We start from the raw sequence: 22,738 nt of genomic DNA, 5'->3' as shown, positions 1-22,738 counted from the left end.
CTCCACCACAGGTATATGAAGCAATGGGAATTCACCTTGTCACATAGTTCTTCTGTAGCCATTGATTTTTAGTCACAAAGCCAAAGTTGTTGACTTTAATATTCAGCCTTGTGCTTAAGCCCTTTTTGTATTTTAGCTGAATGAATGTTGACTCCCTTAATCTCATTAAGACTGCTATTTTAACAGAAGGTTTGTTAGTTTCTCTAAGAACCTTTGTTTGCCTGTCATTGTGAATGTGTTTTTAGAAACTGCATTATTTCAATAAAATGGTGCTTTCTGTAGATTGTGAGGAAGGGACAACCCTATAACATCCATTGGAATCCCTACTTTATTTCAAAGAAGACTGAAATTGCTATACCTCGGGGTGAAGGAAACTTCATGTTGTACTGATATTAGCTGACAAAAAGGTGGGTTTTGGCCAGGTCTGCAACAATCTTATACTGAAGTACTTTGCCTTGTTTCCACTTCAGCATGCTGAAATGTTTTTGATATAGAACTGTAATGATTTTTTTCTGCATATCCTACTTTGGTATTGTAGAAAGGATTTAATTTTCTGTGTTTTATAACTAAATGTAATGGTATGTATTTTGCATAATTTGCTGTGTTTTCAAGCACTGTCTCTGCTGAGTCCCAGTAATGTGTTGTGTTATTTTTTTGCCTTCGTCTACTCTTTGTTTTGATCTTCAGCCAGTAAATGTGAGTATCTGAGGATTCCACTCTTGCCTTCTCCCTGGAATTAGAGCTTCATGGGGAATACTATAATGTTTGGCAGTTAGAAAGTAAAGAAGATAAAGACCATGAGCTGTTAACAAGCTGATGTTCATCGTGTTCCACTGTTGCAGTCATTACACTTGGGTTATCCTGCTGGCAGGCGACCCACCGTCGGCCCGAGTTCCAAAGTCTTGGTCCGGCGTCGGTTGCTGTCGCCTCTTCCCTGACGTTGGTGCGCCAGGGGTATAAAAGTTGCAACAGACGCCATTTTCTTCAGTCTTTCTTGCCACGCGGTGCCCGAAGCAAAAGCAGTTAGCAAGTGCCGGTCGGCCAACTCCTGAGATTTTTGAAATTGAATTTCAGAGCCGAAGTCTTCAATAAAGCTAAGTACCCCATTGGGGAAACTTTTTCTTGCTCCAGACCGATGTCAGCAAAAGTTAATAATTGTATTTCTTGTGGGAAGCAAATACCTCATAAGGACTTTCACTCTTCCTGCATTCCTTGCCTAGGCCCTGATCATGACGTTACTAGTTTTCGGTTTTGTGCTAGATTCAATAAACACACTATTAAACGTCGGTTTGATTTTGCTTTACATTATTTTGGATGAAGATTTAATTATATAATGCCGTCGGAACAAACGACGACCGGAATGTATAAAAAATGCAAAGACAAAAAGACAGGCATCCGAGGTCCAAAACTGACGACGAAACCTCTTCTAGGCCAGTCGCCGGTTTGCCGGTTCTCAGTGAGGTGCTTTCGCAGCCCCGGACACCTGCTACCTCAGAGCCACAGGCCATAACAGACAGCCACATGGAGGCCCCGAGGCCTGTGGAAACTCAAGGTATTGGGCCTACGGAAACTATACCCTCAGATGGGTCCGAAGCCGCTGAGCAGGCACCGGCTTCTGAGGGCGTCTTCAGAGCTTCACAGCTAACAATTAAGGCTACTACAGCAGCAAAGTCAAAAACACCATTAAAGACGAGGAAACAAGTGCAGCATTCTCCAGAACAGTCATCCATGCCAAAGAAACAGATGCTTAAAATGGCCAAAGACCTTATTACTTTGATCAGGGGCTCCCATCCCCCTCCTGACAAAAGGCCTAGACAAGACACTGATTATGATTCTTCTGATCAGGTTTCCATTTCCTCTGATTCTTCTTCTGATCAGGGCTATTCTCTCCCTCCCTATGAGGACTCTGATGCTGAAGAGTCCATTCCTTCAGCCTCACCGCCTGAGGATTATTCTTTTGGGGAAACCCTGCACACCATGAGGGAGCACTTCCACTGGGAGAGCCAGGATTACTCAGAATCCAAGAAACAGCTCAGAGATTTCCTTTTATTGCCTCAGCACAGGCCCCTGGCTATCCCACCTGTGCTTGATATTGTAGATGATGTTTTTCCAGTCTGTCTCCAGATTCTTTACCCCTGCACCAGTAAAGCCAGACCGGTACTACAGGGTCCCCAACTCTCATAAATTTCTTTACAAAAACCCTGCTGCAGACCCAGAAACAATTTCTCAGGGTCCTAAAGGGGTTAAAGCTTCCACTGCCAAAAATCCTGTCCCCTCAGATAGGGATTCCAGAACTCTGGACAGATGGGTGAAAAAAGTTTACACTTCTGCTACTTTAGCTGTAAGAGCTTTAAACTGTCAGTTTCACATGCTAGACCCCTAACCGGGAAAAAGCCGAAAGACACAACAATAACATCTCATGTCATTGTTAAAGCAGAAAATGGTTATAAATGTAGAAAGTCCTGACAGTAAAGAAATGCAGGATTTATTGCATGCAGTTGAACAAGTGGGAAAGCATACTCTGCAATGTGGCTTTGATTCATTAGAGGCTTCTTGTAGAGCCGCAGTTACAGGCTCAGTTATTCGAAGACATGCTTGGTTGAAAGAACAAAGTTTACCTGACCATGTTAAAGTAAAATTATTGGATGCTCCACTACAGCATGATACTTTGTTTGGTGTTAAGGCAGAAGAAGTGTTAAAGAAAATGGAGGATAAAGCAAAGGTCAATGCAAACGGTGAAAGATTTCTTACAGGTTCAACCACCTAGATTTAGCAGAAACTGGCCTTCAAAAAATTGGTCCTTTCCAGTGTCAGACAGGCCACAAAGAGGCAGATACAGACGCCCAAGAGGCAGGTCTCAGCCCCAAGGCTCCTACAGACCTAAACAATGGGGTGCTTCAGTCCCAAAGGTGGAGAAGACAAATCACAACCTTATAGGAAACCGTCACAATGACTTCCCTCTGCAAATGCCAAGCTCTTGCCAGTTGACAGCACCCCTAGGGGGAAAGCTAGCACTTTCTCAAAAATTGGCACATGATCACCCAAGACCAATGGGTGCTGAATATAGTTTCTCAGGGGTACAGGTTCCACTTCCACACGCTTCAAAAACTAAAAGGTATGCCAAACTTTCCACAAAACCAATGGGCAGAGGCACAAAAGCAGATTGCTGCTCTTATGGATATGGGAGCTATTCAAAACGTTCCACAAGAAGAACAGGGACAAGGATTTTACTCGAGACTTTTCTTAGTATCCAGAAAAGACAAAACCTGGAGACCAATACTGGACCTGTCAATCCTAAATACCTTCCTGGATGTTCCAAAATTCAAAATGTTAACACTACGACAACTTCTGCCCATGCTGGGCAGGGAGGCTTGACTAGTTACTTTGGATCTCAAGGAGGCATACCTGCATGTCCCAATCAGACAATCGTGCAGAAGATACCTCAGATTTATAGCCGGCTCAATGCATTACCAATTCTCTGCACTGCCCTTTGGCTTATCTACTGTGTCCAGGGTCTTCACAAAATGCCTGGCACCAGTAATTGCATTTTGCAGACAAAAAGGAATTCAAATATATCCCTACTTGGACGAATGCCTTATTCAAGCAGAGAGCAAGGACATTCTTCTAAAACACCTGGCGTTTGTAAAAAGATTGCTAATTTGCCTAGGGTACACAGTAAATGAAAAGAAATCAAAACTAGTGCCCTCTCAAAAATATTCCTGGGTGCAAGCTTAAATACAACTGCCCAGATGGTTTATCTCACGCCAGACAAACAAAGGCAACTGACTCATTACTTTCAAATGATGGCTACAAAGACCCAGCTCCCTGCAAGAAAAATTCTGCAGGCTCTGGGTTTCATGGCATCCTGCATTCTACTAATTCCATATGCAAAACTGCATATGAGGAAACTACAATGGTATCTAAAAAGTGTTTGGACTCAGCATTTTCACAGCCTAGCGACAATCATAACCTTGATCCCCTGCCTACAACAGGAGTTTTGATGGTGGTCCCAGGCCTGTCACCACAACAAGGGGCAGCCTTTCACCTTACCTACAGCCAGGCAGACAATAACAACAGATGCATCAGATTATGCCTTGGGAGCACATATGGCAGGAAAATGTATTCAGGGCACGTGGCCCAAGGAACAAATGCATCTTCACATCAATCAAAAAGAGATGCTAGCTGTACAGAATGCCCTGACAGCCTTCAAGGACCTAATACATCCAGGAAAACTATTAATAAAGATGGACAATACCACAGTTATGTGGTACATAAACAAGCAAGGGGGCACGCATTCCTACCCCCTATGCAGACAAGCCATGACTTTGTGGAACACAGCACTGACCTACCAGGTACATCTGCAAGCACAATTCCTGCCAGGAACAAAAAATACACTGGCAGACGAACTAAGCAGAAATCTCATGGATCCTCACGAATGGAAGCTAAATCCACAAGTGTTCAGCATGATAACAAGGGAGTGGGGACGCCCAGACATAGATCTTTTTGCCTCCCGTAGCATTTGCCAAATACAGAAATTTTGCACAAGGACTTATCACTCTCAAGCACGGAAAGTGGATGCTCTATCATTCAGCTGGAAAAACCTGACAGTCTATGCCTTCCCTCCGATGCCTCTTCTCACCAAGGTGCTTCTAAAAGTCAGACAAGAGAGGCCAAAAATGATCCTGATTGCACCAGACTGGCCACATCCAGCATTGGTACCCAATCCTAAAGACTTTGTCCCAAGGCCCACCTTGGCCTCTACCTCAAATCCCTCATCTTCTGACACAGCAAAACAATCGCATTCTGCACAGCCAACTCAGAACCTTAAACCTGGCAGCATGGCAGATAATGTAGCCACTCAGACTGCACCTCTCTCCAAAGCTGTTATGGATGTAATTTTGGAAGCCAGGAGGCCCAGCACTAGCAAATCTTATGCAGAAAAATGGAAGAGATTCTGTGCTTGGAACCAGGCACAAGGGCTCGACCCACTGGTCCCTAATATACCTCAAATTTTGCAATACTTGACTGAGATGTTGGACAAAGGCCTATCTTTTTCATCTATTAAAATCCATGCCTCTGCCATTTCAGCTCATTACAATGCGGATCCTCCTATTTTTTCACATCCTCTACTGTGACAGTACCTCAGAGGGGCAAAGAATATAAGACCCCCTAGAGGAGCACCAGTACCTACTTGGGACCTTAATTTTGTTTTAGAAAAACTAACACTACCTCCATTTGAACCAGCCAGCACAGCTGATCTTAAATTCTTGTCATGGAAAACAGCTCTGCTCCTAGCAATAACTTCAGCAAGAAGAGTCTCAGAATTACAGGCATTGATGGCTGTGGAACCTTTCCTCATTTTTCATCAAGACAGGGTTTCTCTTGGAACAAACCCAACATTCATGCCAAAAGTGGTCTCCAATGTGGCCTTAAACCAAACCATTCATTTGCCTACTTTCTACCCAAATCCCCAGAATAAAGGGGAAAGACTTCTGCACGCTTTGGATATACACAGGCAGCTACGATTTTACTTGGACAAAACAAAAGCTTTCAGAAAAACTGAGCAACTGTTTGTAGCATATGCTGCAGGATCACAAGGAAAGCCTAATACAAAGCAGACAATCTCCAAATGGATAGGACTCTGCATCAGCTTCTGTTATGCACAACATGGCCAATCTGTGCCTAAGGGCATTAGGCCTCATTCTACCAGAGCAGCAGCCACTTCAGCAGCTTTCCTCAGAGGGGTACCAACCAAAGACATTTTAGAAGCTGCAACCTGGAGCTCAGTGCACACTTTTACCAAGCACTACCACCTACCTCTCTACTCCACATCCAGAGCAGGCTTTGCCACCGCAGTTCTGCAGGGCTTGTTAGCCTCGCCAAATCCAATCTAGACCCAGCCACCCAACCTCAGCTTTGGGATTCTACCCAAGTGTAATGACTGCAATAGTGAAACACGATGAACATAGTACAGTTGTGTACCTACCATAATAGGTTCATAGGTTCATAGATTAGTACTAAGCTAACTGCCCTTGCGAGCCATTTTAAGCTTAGCCAATTATCCCTTGTGAGACTCAAACCCTGCACCTTGTGTTTGTAAGGCAAACACCTTAACCATTAGGCCACCCTCCCAACCCCCAAAATGTAGATGTTCGAGTGTATTCACTGTTGCAGTCCAGGTTACCCACCCACCATCCTCCTCTTTGCTGGGACTATTCTGTACTTCTCAACTCTATACACCCTATGTGGTGTATTTGCTTGTAGATGAAGGAAATGTTTATAGTAATATATGCGTGGTTGTTTGGCATATTTATATTTTTTCAGCCTTCCTATCTGGGGGCACCTGACATCTGGGGCAAGAAAAACTGAAGAAAATGGCGTTGGTTGCAACTTTTATACCCCTGGCGCACTGACGTCCGGGAAGAGGCGACAGCAACTGACGCTGGACCAAGACTTTGGAACTCTGGCCGACTGCGGGTCGCCTGCCAGCAGGATAACCCAAGTGTAATGACTGCAACAGTGAATACACTCTAACATCTACATTTATGGTAGGTACACAACTGTACTTTGCCTGTGTTTTATGTTTTGATTCCCTCTGCCTCCATTTGGCTACTGTGTGAACCTGAGCATGTCACTTAACCAGGCAGTACTTCCTGGCCAAGTCTGAAAAAGGCCTATATGGATTAGTGACCTGCTCCCATTAACTGGTTGCATTTTGCTAGCTTTAGATGACTGGTCTAGTTGCTAAACCCCAAAGCAAAGGAAGCTTGTTCTTTAGGAAAATGATATAGTGCTTGGTACTTTTGTAAATGTACATGGAACAAAGGACAAAAGAGAACTAATACCAGTTTTTTTTTTCTTACAGGGAATCTGCAGATGGTAGCAAAATGTCAATGCCTATTATAATTAAATGGAGTGGTCAGGAATACTCCATATCTACCCTTTCAGAAGAGGATACCATATTGGATTTGAAACAGTTAATTAAAACTCTTACAGGTGTGCTACCTGAAAGGCAGAAGTTGCTTGGTCTTAAACTCAAAGGTTAGATGATTTTTAGTCTCATTTGTGAATAAATAAAGTAATAGTTTAAAAGCGTATATAAATTGAGGCCAGGTAGTGATTTCCTGTAATAAAATGGGGGAGCCTTTAATTCATAGGATCACATGAAGTTACTAGGCTATTGTCCCTGAGGCCCTTACAAGCCTAGCCAAGAATTTAGCCTATGTTACAACAAGTCGGCACCCTGTGCCACTGTTCAGCAGGGACACAGGTGGAATCCTAGGGGTGTATTTTCTGTTCCCCATCCAATTATTCAGGTTGTGCTTAAAAAGGTTTAATGAGGTACTCTGCTTTACGTGGAGAGGGACTCTGTTCCACAAAAAGGAGAGTCTCTGGGACATAAATCTGTGCCGCCAACAAGTCCTATTGATTTCACAGACCAGGAAGAGGTCACTTGTGTGGGTTACTGGAGTGGAGCTTGACTTTGCAGATATGCAGAGGTCCCATCAGGGTAGGATCTGAGATTTCTTTGTATGCCAGACAGAGGTCACCTTTGAGGAGTCTGCATGAGATTTAGTAGAGGGAGAGAGCTTTTAGCGTATCTGTGTAGGGTAGATGTTTGAGTCCCTGGATTCTGTGGGTGAGGGACCTCTGTGGTCTCTGCAGCTGCTGCATGTGCTTTGTGAGGTACATGCAGAAAGGGGCATTGTACTCAATAATGGGTCTTGTAAGGGAAGAATACAGGAATGTTATGACCACCTTGTCCCTGGGTGAGATACCCTTACTAATGAGGTGGGCCATGTAGAGAGTTTTTTTGTTTAATTTTCCGAGGCACTATGGTGGTCAAAAGTCTGTTTGCTATCAACCTTGGGTGCCCAAGTCCCTCACGACTGATTGCGTGCTTAGTACTTTATTATCAGTGTGATAATATGGGGACGTCACTTCCCCAGAAGGGATCATGGTGCATTTTTTGGCATTCAGTTTGAGGCCATGTTTCTGGCACCAGTCATTTGTTTGGGTGAGACCCGCTTGGAGGATGTCCACATTACTAGAGGAATTGATGACAGCACCCAGCTTGCAGTCATCTGACAACTTGGTCACCCATAGCCCACTGGATTTGGCTTGCACCTCCGAGAAGTATATCCCAAACAGCAGAGGCCCAAGACCGATCTTTGGGGTACACCACTTGTTATGGGTTTACTACTGGAGGTGGCTTCCCCTATTTTGACTAGGTGGGTTTTGTCAGTGAGCCAGTTTGCTACCCATCTAATAACATATGGATTGATGCCTAGTTGAGACAGTTTCTATTATACCTGAGTGAGGAATAGTATTGAAGACTTTGGCCAGGTCAACGTTGGCGGTGTGCGTTGTCTTCCCTTCGTCTATGGCCTTGGTGACTGTCTCAAAGAAGTCGACCAAATTTAACAGGCATGACCTCCCCTTGACAAAACCAAACTGTGTGGGATCAAGTGTCTGGAGGTTGCCTTGTGCAAAGGGATGACAGTAGCTGTCCTTCATTCGGCTAGGACGAAGCCGGTACTCAGGCTTTGGTTGAATAGGGTGCCTAATGGTGCTGCAAGTTCCTGCCTGAGTTGATGTAGGCTGCAGCCTGGGATGTTATCTGGTCCCATGGAGGCTGTATTTTTTGCCTTTGAGAGGGCAGTGATTACTTGCTCCCTAGAGATAAGGGGAGGGGGACAGATACTGGGGATGTCCTGTTTTCCTGATGGGGGGACACAGGAGTGAAGTTTTCACTGAACCTGTCTGCCAGCAGGTTGGCTATGTCTACAGTGTTTGTGTATGTGGTGTCCTTGACCACCAGTTCTGAGCATATTTGGGTGCTTCCTTTTGAGATTGCGGACATACGTGAAGGCCTTATAGGTTCATAGTATGTACTAGGCTAATGGCCCTGGAGCCTTTACAAGCCTAGCCCATAGGATTACCCTGGCATCATGCCACCCGACCTTAATTCCCAGTGCCACTGTCGAGCAGAGCCACTGGAGTGATCCCCTGGGAGAATTTTCTATTTCACATCCACTCATCAAGATTTCTGTTGGAGGGCCGGTGAGGTGCTTTGTTTGAAATGTATGGGAAGTCTATTCCATAGCATGGGCAGTCTCTGGGTTATAAACCTGTCCCTCCAGCATGTTTTGTGGATTGTGGTAATGAGGTTGAGGTCTCTGGAACATGGGGTGTGGAGGGATTGGGATTTCTTTCGATGTAACATTTCTAACAAGAGCTGAGTCAGACATGGCTTTGTAAGTCAAGCAGAGATCGCCTCTAAGTAGGTGATATGAGACGGGGAATAGTTGGTGTTTTTTGACTCTGCCCATATAGGACAAGTGTTTAAGGCCTAGGATCCTCTTTGTGAATTACTTTTACGGCCTCTCCAGTTGTTGCAGGTGCACTCTATGATTGGCCTGATAAGGGAAGAGTAGAGGGAGACCATGACCTCTTTCTTCCTGGATGCAAAACCTTTAGTAATGAGATGTGCCACATAGAAGGACTTTCTGACCACAGTGGCAGTGTGGCGGTCAAAAGAGAGGATGCTGTCAACCTGTGTTCCCAGATCTCTTACAACACCTTCGGTGTTCAATGGACTACCATCAATGTGGTAATTCATGGGCACTGGGTTTTTCCATTTTTTGGCACTGAGCTTAAGGCCATGGTTCTGACACCAGTCATTGGTCTCAGTGAGGCCTTTCTGTAGGATGTCAACATCACTTGGAGAGTTAATAATGGCTCCCAACTTGCAATTGTCTGTGAACTTTGTCAGCCAGAGTCCCTTTGTGTTGGCCTGGACTTCTGAGAAGTAGATACCAAACAAGAGAGGACCCAGGACTAATCCCTGTGGGACTCCACTCATGACTAGTCGGCAGTCTGACTTGGGGTCAGCTCCTTTCACACTGTGGGGTCTGTCTGTGAGCCACTTTGCAACCCATCTAGTGATATAGGGGTTGATGCCTAACTTAGTGAGTCTTTCTGTGATGAGTATGATTGATCATCTTTAGTAGATGTGGCCAGTTTGAACTTAGTTTGCTTTAGAGGATTTCACTAGTGCTCTTATTTGCTTGTTCAGGCTAAGGAGAGAGTGCTTCCAATTAGGCACCTGCTCCTTCTTGGTCCTGCACAGCAATGGTTTTCCTTTTGTTATAGAGTTTATTTATTGTAGATGTCCACCAGGCAAGTTTACTCTTCCTTGAGAGGATGATTTCATCCTGTCTGGTATTTCTGATTCAATGCAGCTATATAAATGCTCATATAGTACTTTGGTGTAGGTTTGGATATATGTGCCCGTCCGTTCCTGTGGAAGGGAAGGGGCTGTGAAGTTGTTTATACCATCCCTCAGGAGGTTGTAATCAGCTTTGGAGACATTTTTTTGTTTGACCCTAGCTGGGGTGGGGGGGTGGGGGTGACTTTGAAAGTGACTGCTTTGTGGTCGGATCTTACTAGGGATGATGACACTGTAGGGATGCTGCAGTGGTTACTCATGTTGGTTAAATACCAAGTCCACGATATTTTCACATATTGTGTCGGTGTCAGTCAACTGGTCCAAGGCAATTGCATTGACAAAATCGAGGAATTTCTGGGCATTTGTGTTTTGGCATGAGTATTTGCCAGAGATGGCCTGCATCTGTCTCCCTTGGGCTTCAGGCTCCTGCTTCACCCATAGTGCCTTTTTTTAGGCAGTGCCATGAGGTTAAACTACCAACATGAATATTTCATCAGTCTATGGTTGGATAGTTAGTCCCCCTGAATCAGGGTAAAGGGTTGAATCTTGATAGATTTGAAGAGATCCAGATAGGTAGAAGTGGGCATCTTGCATCAGAGTTGGAGGCCTCTAGCTAGCTATGATTTGAATAGAGGTCTTGTCAATTGTTAACTGCTCCTGGAGTGTTCGAGGTGTGTGTCTTTTATAAATATTGCAACTCCAACTCCTTTTGTTTTGCTGTCCATGGTTTGGGGTCTGAATGAATGATAGGATGAGCAACCTGGTATGGCTGGGGTGCTCTTTGCAGCTTTGAACCACGTTTCTGTAATTGTGCAAATGTCAGTTTCTTCCCTGGGTTAAGAATGCTTGCAATGAGTGCAGTTTCATGTTTAGACTCCTAGCGTTTAGCAGCATGACCTTTAATTTACGTTTTGATGAAATATTCATGTTGGTAGTTTTGACCTCATGGCACTGCCCAAAAACGGCACTATGGGTGAAGCAGGAGCCTGAAGCCCAAGGGAGACAGATGCAGGCCATCTTTGGCAAAGTATCGTGGTTTGTCAGTCATGTCATCCCAGGCTGTCGGGTACTGGATCCCCTTGGAATGACACCAGAAACTAAGCCAATTGTTAGTCACACATTTTCTGTTTGCATTGAGGCATCATTCTGGGTGACGGTAGAATGTTGTTTAAAGGACCACTATGGGCAAATGATGAAGAAAACATATATTTTTTTATCTTGCCATGATTTACTACACCTCCCAAAGCTGAATTCAGCAAAATAAGTACTCATTCCTAATTTTATTTTGTTTTTACTCTTGTCTGCCCTCATGGGGGCAGACATGGTGATTCCTTTGGAAAGCTAAATCTGTCCTATAATGCAGACTGTGAGGACAAATAGCCTTACCATTTATTGTCAGACTAGACTTCCATTCACTTACAATGGAACTCCTGAAATAAACTGCCAAGTTTGAGAGTCTGCAGCTCATGTGTCATTGACTGGTATGCGCTGAGTTTTACAAATGTTGTTCCTACTGATTCACATACTACACATTCACTGAAAGAAACTTGCAAAAGTGTCAACAAATTACTGAGATAAAAAAAGACTTTTCACAAGGAGCAGTTTTGCAAGTTTCAGTTCCTGGCCAGGTTACTCCTCCCATCTCCCCTCCTTCAGTGGGCTACAGTCTCACATTTCCAGCTTTGATAGATTCAACTATTTAGTCAGCTTTGCATGACAATAGAAATAAAAAAAATAGCCTGGTGTGCCACTAAAACTGTTCCCTTGTATGTCTCTTCAATTCTGAATAGCAATTCCCAAGAATAAAAAAAAAAAAGAAAAAGCAAACTCATCAGTCCAGAGTTTAGGCTAGTCTATCCATTTTTTAAAATGTGCACAGCAAAATATTCAACTTGTAATACATTTTGGCTGCTGACATGGTTATCTTTACATAGTTATTCTCTTATAGTATAACATGAACTTATGGTATTTAATGATAAATTTTACAACAATTCTCAGTTTTTTAACAATGACCTCCCAAGCGTCTGATGTGACCTAGTACTTACTTACTATTGCTTTATGTAGTTTGTCTTAGTTGTATACTTGTAGTGTGTTTCTCATCCTCTCAGCAACAGACTCCTGGAGAAGCATATACTTTTATTGAAAGAGTACCAGCAGCTGTAGCAGTGACACCACACTCAAAAACAATGCACTCAAACATAGTACTAACAAACACAGGGGAATGTATATGTCTGAATCAAGCAGTGATGAAATTGATAGGGACTTCACTGAGCAAAATTTTACTCTTAATTTCTCCATTTCATAATGCATAACATTCGTACCACACTTACAAAGGCACAGCAACCCACACCCACACAACTGCTACGGTTTCTCCCTTCAGTTATTGCAAGCCAAGAATAACACTTTTTAATAAGGATACCTACCAGACAAGTCTGCATAGTGCACTTGGTCTACCTGCATCATCGCAGCTTGGGTCCCCCCCCAGCAACTGCAACATTGCCATATAAAGCCACTGCTACGGTCCGGTTTCTCCCTACTGTTATTGCAAGCCAAGAATAACACTTTTTAATAAGGATACCTACCAGACAAGTCTGCATAGTGCACTTGGTCTACCTACATCATTGCAGCTTGGGTCCCCCCCCCAGCAACTGCAACATTGCCAGATAAAACCACTGCTACGGTCCGGTTTCTCCCTACAGTTATTGCAAGCCAAGAGTAATACTTTTTAATAAGGATACCTACCAGATAATTCTGCATAGGTGACTGGATATTTACAGTTCTTGTTATTAGCAGATGTGGTCCTTAACCATTGTGATTGGTTATTTACATTTCCTTTTACAGCACATTTGTTACTTTTACTAGTTATTTTTTAAACATTGTTTTGGCCGGCATGGACACCTACAAGCCCCCCCAGGCAACTATAGCTTTGTCTATTGCCACTCTGTGGCATAACTTAACAATATACTTGCTGTATGTTGCCCCAAATAGATCTGCCTCCACACTGAATACTTGTAAAGTAAGGCAAGTACCATTTACTTGGTGTATTTTGTCCCCAGATAGATTTACCTTCCTTTGCATTACTTGCACACCAAGGCCTTAAAGTAGTGTTTCTGCAACTAACTGCTTACACTCCTAATTTGCTGCTTCAACCTCTTCCTTGCTTACACTTATATTACAGCTCCAAGGCTTCCACTTCTTATGCTGATTACTTTTCTTTGCAGTTTTCTATGAGGGGGCGGGCGAGATATCTACCAGCTTTTTCTGGTTATACCTTCCCCCATTTTGTATCTCCCTCCTCTAACTCCCTCCTCCCCCATGCACATTAACTAGTCTATATTAGTGGGTCTCCTTGAGCGGCGCCCTTTTGAAAGTTATCTTTTGCCCTGCTTGTGGTGAGTAAGCTTCCCCAGACCTTTTTCAGTGTGACTGCATCAATATAAGTAAATTTAACTAGTACAATACAGCCAAACAGACACATTTGGTGTAAACAGAAACAAGTGGAACGATACATTTGGTGTACAAAGAAAAGAAACAAGTAAGCCCATTGATATAACTGGAGTTAGTGTTAGCCCCGCTGCGCTTGGGCTCACTCTGCTCCCCTCCCTGCTTCCTATTACCTCCTGCCCCCACTAGTGCTACATTTCAACTGAACTTAGTCACACCCATCATGTTAACCACCAATCACTGAATCTGCCCCACCCCTGTACCCATTTCCTTCTCTTCCACTATTCCACATCCTGTAAAGCACAGTCTTCCATCTAACTACCTTACAATCACAAACGCCTCTCATCATCCACCACACCCACCCCATCCCAAGCAGATCTCTCACTCATGACCAAACCCAACCAAACCATGCCCAAACTACCCAAACCCACATACATACATACACCTCATACTATTGCTCCTAGGTGTATCCACCCTCCCACTGCTAACTTCTATCACCAACCACCAAAAACAACTTAATTTTATCCATATACCAAGAAAAACTACTTCCACTGACATAACTACAACGCACCCTTTTACTCAACTATTCCCACATCACTACCAAACCTTCTTTGTTCACCACTATGCACACAGATCACAGCCATCACACTACCAGCCTCAAACAACTATAAAGAACTTTAAGACCCTAAGCAAACTACTCAATCTCTATTTTTATCTCAGAACCTAACTCATTAGCTGCGGTGATATACACCCAAACCCAGGCCCTGAAAATCTAGGAGCCCCAACCTTCAACCTGAATGATACCCTACTCCACCGAGACAAATCCACGCTCATCATTTTAAATTTAAATGTTAGGTATACTAAAAGTCCACGACCTTCATGCACTACTCTCCTTTTATCAACCTGAGATGAGGGTTGGTTAAACCAGGCAACCACAACAATGAAATCACTCCACCAGGTTACAATATAATTCGTAGTGATAGAATAGGTAAAAAAAAGGGGGGTGTTGCTGTAGTGTATAAATCTCACATCATCCTTGAGAAAGTAGACATAACAAACCTAGACCTCATAAAGTTGAACTCACTCTAACAAAACTAAAACTTAATGATAATAAACGCATCAACATCATAGGATGCTACATCCCTCCAGGCAACAATATCCCCACTACAGAAAAACTCCTAGAATGGATATCTAACTCCCTCCCCCAGGAAAACATAGTATTAGGAGACCTTAATACTGACTGGCAAAACTGTTCCAGTCATAAGCCACTCTCCCATATTAACATACGTGGCCTAACCCAACTCATCACTTCTCCCCACAAGAACTGACAAGAGAACCAAACGTCAATCCACTCTAGATTGGATACTCGTATCCCACCCATCACTGATATCCCTAGCAGGATGTCTACCAGACACCTCGTGTAAGTGCCTGTAGAGTGCATTTGTGTAGGATTCAGCAGTCATAACTGTATTGTCCATCTCCATGGGTGTCATGAAGTTCGCCACTTCTGTCTTAAGAAGCATGAAGTTGGCATTGGAGAAATTTTTTACTGTGGTTTCCTTAATGAGGAGTGAGGGCGGGATGTGGATATCTAGGGTGACTAGCTTATGGTTGGATCTGACTAACGAGGAGTTGACTTCAGGATGGAGCCTTGGAGTACTCCTAGGGAGACTGGTAGGGAGGGGGAGAGTTGTTTTTTCCACATAACAGCTTGTTTCCTTCCCTCTAGGTAGTTTTTGAACCAGGAGATGGCAGGGGTGGTAAGGTTTAGAAGTGCTAGTGAAAGAAGGAGTTTATTGTGGTTAACTATATTGAATGCTTTGGACAAGTCAAGGAAGGTGGCAGATACAAGGAGTCCATTGATGTAATGGGATCCTATCTCGCCTACATTCATGACAGATGGGTTCGGAGCCGATCCATCGGCTCCGACTCGGCAACTAATACACTAGCACGAAGTCTCTCATTGGCTGGGCTACTCCCCATCCCAGGATGCACTACACCTGCTTCCCCAGATCTCGTTTGCCGCTTTACAAGGGACGTGGTCTCGACTTGGCTGGAGCTAAGTGGTTCTTTTTACCTTTATTGGTCCTTGACCTTGGGGTTTTTGTCATATATTAACCAAACAGCTGTTTTAACAGCTATTCTTTATACTATTTGTGACTTTTGAGTGCTTGAGTGTCTTCTGGTACTTTATTTTTTTCAGTCGGGCAAGGCCCGTTTAAGTTAGAGGGCCTTTGCCCTACCCTTGTGTACTATTTAATTTTAATTTCCCTTTGGGGTTAATTGTTTTTCGGGCCAAGCCCGTTTAAATTAGAGGGCTTTGGGCCGTTGGACTTGTTTTGTCTGTTTGTTTGTGAGGTAAATTTTTCCTAAGTGCTCGCGCCAGTGTGTCTCGCTTTTCAGTTGGCTTTTTGTTATAGTGCTTACTTTTTGTGGTAAAGTCATACTTGTTGTAGGGCCTGTACTATGTCTAAAGAACAAAAGTCAGGTTTTAAAAAATGCACTCGGTGCAGTTATAAAATGTCCATAACAGACAGCCATTCAAACTGTGTTTATTGTTTGGGGCCGAAACATCTGCAAGAGACTTGTAGCGTATGTCATGCTTTTTCTGCTAGAGTTCTTCAAGAACGTAAGAACAAGCTGATTTTGAAAGGGCTTATCAAACCTTCCTTTGAGGAAGCCTTAAATCCTCCTGTTGCTTCCAAAAAGAAAAGATCGTCGGCACCGACAAGTCCGTCGGAGCCGACTTCTAAAAAGACAAAATTGACCTCTTCTTCCTCGGCTCCACTGACTTCGGGGCCGAGGGTCGAAGGGTCTGCCTCGATACCTCCTACTTCGGCTCCATTGCCTTCGGAGCCGCAAGTTGGAGTATCGAGAGGTGAATCACCTCCATCGGTTCCAATGGCTTCGGAGCCGGTGGAAGTGTGCAGCTCAGACTCTTCCCCTCGGCTCAAGAAGGCTGGTTCGGTGCCGATGGTGGTCCATGATGTGGTGGAGTGGGCGCCGATAGTTTTGGAGCCGTATCGAGCCGGTCCCCTTCTCTCGGAGCCGAGAAGAAAATCTTCTCGAGTGTCTACCTCCTCTAAATCCTCGAGACTGTCAGATTCGGACCTGGATAGGGTTTTACAGAGGCTATTCCAGTCTCCAGTGTTTACTAAAATGGTCTCGGCTCCAGCACAGTTTGCTTCGGAGCCGATCCCCCCTCCAACACATTTGATTCCTCCTCCAACCTCTTTGGAGCCGTTGGAGCCGGTGGTGGTGGAGCAATGTGGAGCCATACGGTCGGAGCAGAGACCCCTTACAGGCCTTTCGGCTCCGACTATGCTTCCTACCCTGTCCTCCGGTTCAGGGTTTGGTACTGCGACCTCTTCAGCCGGGCCCGAGGGGAATACTTTGGGATTAGGTGCTTCGGTGCCTAGTCTTCCTCTCGGAGCATCGGCTGCTGGAATTCCCAGTGCCATCGTGGCCTCTAGACCAGTGACCTCCTTGGACGCTGGAGGTCCGGCCTTTGAGGCCATGAGGAGCGCTGGTCATGCCTTTGCCGGTTCAACAAGATTCTACCTCACCATCCCTAGATTTGGAGACTGGTGCCTCTATTGTGTTGCAGCCCCCCGGCAGCGGGGCCCCAGGGCCTGAGGATACCCCCATCGGGGGTTCCCTTCTTCCGGGTGGTCCGTCTGAAACTGCCTCGGACGAACCCCCACGGAAGAAATTGTGTAAGAGGAAGCACGTAGACTCCCAAGATGAGTCTATTACATCGGATACTGACCTCGATGATGCAGAAGGGTCCCCCAAATCATCTTCGGATGATATCTCCTTCTCAGATATCTTGGAGATTCTGAGACAGAGAGGTGACTGGCAAGCCAAAACCCCTTCAGCTGAGGAGTCAGTCTTCCTCAAGGCCTTTGGGGCCCAGCCTTCCGCCTCCTGGGTGTCTCCGCCTTGATGAACTCCTTGATTTGGTTTCTCAAGGGTGTGGGAACACCCTGATTCTGTGGAACCGGTGCCTGCGAGGCCCAATAAATTTTTGTCAGCCCCCCCCCCAGAAGGAATTTCTCACAAAGGGTGTGCCTGTAGATGCTTTGGTGGTGGCTTCTGCCACACAGCAGGACGTGGCAGAGGCTTTGGCGTCTATTCATCCTCCTAATAAGGATTCTAGGAGTATGGATAGGTACGGGAAGCGTACCCTGTCCTCAGCGGCCTTTACCTTACGGTCGCTGAACTATTTATGTCATTTTACGAGGCTCCAAAGGGATCTTCTCAAAGAGCTAAATGACTCTATTGTTGGTAATCTACCTGAGGCGCTGGCCCCGACTGTTGGCGCACAGATGACTACCCTTTTTTCTATCATTAACTCGTCCATGAGGCTCATTTCGTATGCGGCCGAGGGGGCGAGTAGAGCAGCGGGAACAGGCGTTGCCCTCAGGAGGCAAGCCTGGTTACGCTTGTGTTCGTTCACAGAGGCCTTCAAGTCTTCCTTCGCCGACGCCCCCTTAGATGGGTCATCTTTGTTTGGACCCAAGGTGAAGGACACACTAACTTGGTGCGAGCAGGAGGGCAAGACTTTGACTGCCATTGGGGCCCGTTTTTCCGCTCCTTCCAGGCCTTATCCCAAGGCTGGGAGAGGAGGGAAAATGTGGTTTAAAAAATCCCAAAAGTCTTTCTCTACTCCACCCAGTGATTCCCCCTCCAGAGGCATGGGATTTGGAAGACGCCCCCAGAGGTGGCAGAGGCCCCTGTAACTCTGGAGACCGCGATTCCTTTCGTGGTTCTTCATACAACCAGCGTTCCTGAGTTGTTGCCCGACTGTGCAACTCCGGAGCCAGTCGGGGGTCGCTTTGCGGCGCACCCACAAGCTTGGGAATCCATAACAAGCGATCGGTGGGTGCTTCGCATCATTACCGGAGGATATATCATACCCTTCAACAAACCCCCCCTTTCTTTAAGGGAAATCCCGGACGTACCACCCAGTCAGCGGGATCAGGCAGCATTAGAGGTTTCAAAGCTGCTAGAAAAAGAGCCATCCAGCCTGTCCCCATCGACCAGATCGGATCAGGAACTTACTCAAAGTTATTTTTGGTACCAAAAAAGACAGGGGACTTCAGGCCCATTTTGGACCTCAGTTCATTGAATCGTTTCAGTAAAGAAGTCCAAATTCGAATGGTCACTCTTCAATCTATTCTTCCTTTGCTGGAAAAAATGCATGGATGTGCTCCATAGATCTCCAGGACGCTTACTATCACATTCCTATAGCTCAAGAGTCCAGGAGACATTTACGCCCCTCAGAGCCAGTCATTTTCAATTCGAGCACTGCCCTTTGGTCTCACCACAGCCCCAGGGTGTTCACCAAATGTCTGGCAGTGGTAACTGCTCACCTGAGAAGTCTGGGATTCCAGGTGTTTCCTTATCTAGACGACTGGCTCCTTACTGCCACCTCCGAGCATCTACTACTCCAAGCGCTCAGAGCCACGTTCACCTTGGGCGTTTCTTGGGGATCACGTTCAATTCGCAAAAATCTGTATTACAGCCATCTCACCGTATCACTTCCATAGGCGCAGACTTGGACACAAAAGAATGCGCCTATTTACCGGCAGCAAGAATTCAGGTCTTACAAGATCAAGTCAAATCCTGTCTCCCTCTACAAAGAGCCCCGGCCCATCGGATCCTACAACTGTTGGGCTCGATGGCGTCGACCATACTTTTAGTTCCCTTGGCCAGACTTCACATGCAAATTTTACAATGGCTACTGTCGGTTCAATGGTCCTATCAGGAACTTCCCTTGAACCACTTAATCATAATCACGGAAAGTTGCCGTCGAGATCTTCATTGGTGGCTTCTCCAATCAAATCTCGACCAGGGGCGACCCTTTATACCCCAACGTCCCATTGCCACTGTGACTACGGACGCCTCCCAGGTAGGGTGGGGGGGTCATTACCTGGACAGGTCGGTCCAAGGCACATGGCAGATCCAGGAAACGCATTTGCATATCAATGTCCTGGAGATGAGAGCAGTACTATTGGTACTCCAAGCTCTCCATCACGCTCTCCCACAAGGCCCGATTACTATCCTATCCGACAACATGTCGGTGGTGTGGTACATAAACAAGCAAGGTGGAACCAGGTCTTACCCACTATGCAGAGAAGCCATGAGACTTTGGCACTGGGCGGTAGCTACCAACCGCTTTCTAATGGCAACTCACATACCGGGGAAGTCCAATGTGATTGCGGACAGATTAAGCAGGACCATTCTTTTACCCCACGAATGGTCCCTCAACCAGGGTATAGCTGCGAAAATCTTCGACAGATGGGGTCATCCTTGCTGCGACCTGTTTGCCAGCCCTCACAATGAGAAATGCAGAGAGTTCTTCACACTGTTCCCTTCTCAGGGACAGACTCCCAGGGACGCTCTGACTCACATTTGGCCCCCCGGTCTTCTCTACGCCTTCCCTCCGTTCCCCCTCTTACAGAGGGTGATACAGAAGGCCATTTACATGGAGAGCGAGATGATTTTGATTGCCCCGCATTGGCCTCGTCAAGTTTGGTTTCCTTTCCTACAGAGGCATGCGATAGAAGGTCCATGGTTTCTGGATCCGGTGCCAGACCTGTTGACTCATCAGTCAGGACGGCGTCATCCGTCTCTCAGGTCCCTGAAGTTGGCAGCATGGTTACTCCACTTCCATCCTTAGTCCGAGACAATACTCTTTCCCCGGACGTGGTCCACATACTGTCTTCTTCTCATAAACCTTCCACCGTCAAACTTTATTCCAGTAAATGGAAAAGGTTTGCTTTCTGGGCTCAAGAATGGGGTATAGATCCTCTCACTGCACCAGTTTCGGAGGTTCTGAATTTTCTGGCCTCTCTTTTTCAGTCGGGCTCTTCGGTTTCTACCATTAAGGTTCAACTAGCGGCCATTTCTAATTTTCATGCTTCATTTGAACCTTCATTGATGTCTCACAAACTTTGTAAGGCTTTCCTTAAAGGGGCTTGGCTCCTGAGGCCTCCTTTATCTCATCCTGTTCCCCCTTGGGATTTGAATATGGTTCTTGCTGCCCTAACTGCCCGTCCTTTCGAACCAGCTGCTACCTGTGATTTAAAATTTCTGTCTTGGAAAACGGCCTTTTTAATAGCCATAACGTCTGCCAGGCGAGTTTCAGAACTTCATGCTCTTTGTTCTGATCCTCCCTATTTGATTTTTCACAAGCATAGAGTCTCATTGAAATTAAACCCTGCATTTATACCAAAAGTGGCCTCCTCTTTCTGTATGCAACAAACTATAGAACTCCCTGTCTTTTTCCCAGAATTCTCTAATAACGCAGAATATACTTTGCATCAATTGGACGTACATAGACAACTGCGTTTTTATTTGAAGAGAACCGCTCAAACGCGGAAATCTAATCAATTGTTTGTTTCCTTTGCAGCGAACAAATTGGGTCAACCAGTAACAAAAACCTCCATATCTAAATGGATTAAAGATTGTATCATTTTTATTTATTCACAAGCTAACAAAGACCTCCCTTTCCAGTCAAGGCTCATTCTACCAGGGCAATGGCTACTTCCATAGCTTTTCACTCCAAGTTATCAATAGATGATATTTGTGCTGCAGCAACCTGGACTTCTCCGCACACTTTCATTTCTCATTACAAATTGGATGTGGTTTCTCGAGGCAGAGCTTCCTTTGGTTCCACAGTTCTCAGGAGTGTTTTCCAATGAGCCACCCGGGATGTAGGTGCTAGGGACGCTGTCCCATCTGTCATGAATGTAGGCGAGATAGGATCCCATTACATCTTTTAGTTATGTACTTACCATAACTTTGGATGTATGGGATCCATCTCGCCTACATTCATAAGTACCCACCCTCCTTCCCCCTTCCTTTTGGATTTAGAGGAGCTGTAGTCCCTCTTTTCTTGGCGTTCTTTCTTGAAGAACTTTAGTTGGTTATTGTGACTACTAGTTTTTCTGTGTTTGCATGGATGTATGAAAGCGAACAAACAAGATCTGGGGAAGCAGGTGTAGTGCATCCTGGGATGGGGAGTAGCCCAGCCAATGAGAGACTTCGTGCTAGTGTATTAGTTGCCGAGTCGGAGCCGATGGATCGGCTCCGAACCCATCTGTCATGAATGTAGGCGAGATGGATCCCATACATCCAAAGTTATGGTAAGTACATAACTAAAAGTTTCTGTGAGTATTGACAATGTTGGTGAATTCTCTTAATGCGGTGGAGGTGCTATGGAAGGGTCTAAAGCCATGTTGTTGTGTTGCTTTTAGATTATTTTCTAGGAGATATTTCATTAGTTGCTTGTGTATTACCCTCTCTAAAAGTTTAGATAAAGGGGGTAGTATGGCTACAGGGCGGTAGTTACTGAGTTCCAGGGAGGTTCCCCCTTTATGTAGAGGGATGATATGTGATATTTTCCATAGCTTGGGTACTATGCACTCAAGAGATGGACCTGTTAATTAGGATGGAGACAGGATATGATATGGCTTCTGCAGCCAGGTGGAGGTATTCAGCGGGTAATTTGCCTGCAGCTAGAGACATTGGCTTTAGCTTGCGGAGTAGTTTTTCAATGGATTTGGTTGGTTCTGGGTGGAAGCTGAACTTGAGGCAATTGTTAGTTGGGGGTGTGGGGTGGATTTGCAGGGATGGGGATGTTGTCATAGGGTTGGTTGTTTGTAAGGGTCTGGATGGTTTCTGTAAAGTATTTATTACATTGTGTGGGGATGTCTTCTTGGTTATCATCTATTTTTGAGGTTGGGGTAGTTGTTTTACCTGGTTGTAGAATGGAGTTAATTGCTGCCCAGAATTTTTGTGGGTTGTTCCTGTGCTTATCCTGTAACTTTTGGTAGCAAGATGTTTTGTCTGTTTTGGTGAGTTTTTTTGCTTTGTTATGTAGTTCAACATATATTTGTTTGTTCAGTTGGGGTTTACTGTTTAGGTAGTTGGTCCAGGCCTTGTTTCTTTTTTTGAGGAGGGATTTTGTGTCTGGGGCTAATCAGGGGGCATATTTAGTTTTAATTCTTGGTGTTCTGGAGGGGGCATGATGATTAAGGGTGTTTAAGAAGGTAG

General features: G+C 45.1%; 1 protein-coding gene across 1 annotated transcript in view; it reads left to right on the top strand.

The window, feature by feature from the left end:
- Window positions 1-22,738, top strand: part of UBLCP1 (ubiquitin like domain containing CTD phosphatase 1) — a gene marked incomplete in the record, with an annotated part of 598,821 nt that overhangs the window by 36,423 nt on the left and 539,660 nt on the right. The window contains 1 exon segment of the mRNA XM_044069354.1: window positions 6,866-7,041. Within this exon segment, the coding sequence (XP_043925289.1) occupies window positions 6,866-7,041 (176 nt within the window).

Source organism: Protopterus annectens, chromosome 4.part0, assembly GCF_019279795.1.
Source record: "Protopterus annectens isolate FY-2018-M chromosome 4.part0, PAN1.0, whole genome shotgun sequence".
Lineage (NCBI taxonomy): Eukaryota > Metazoa > Chordata > Ceratodontiformes > Protopteridae > Protopterus > Protopterus annectens.
This window is presented reverse-complemented; position numbering and strand designations above follow the sequence as displayed.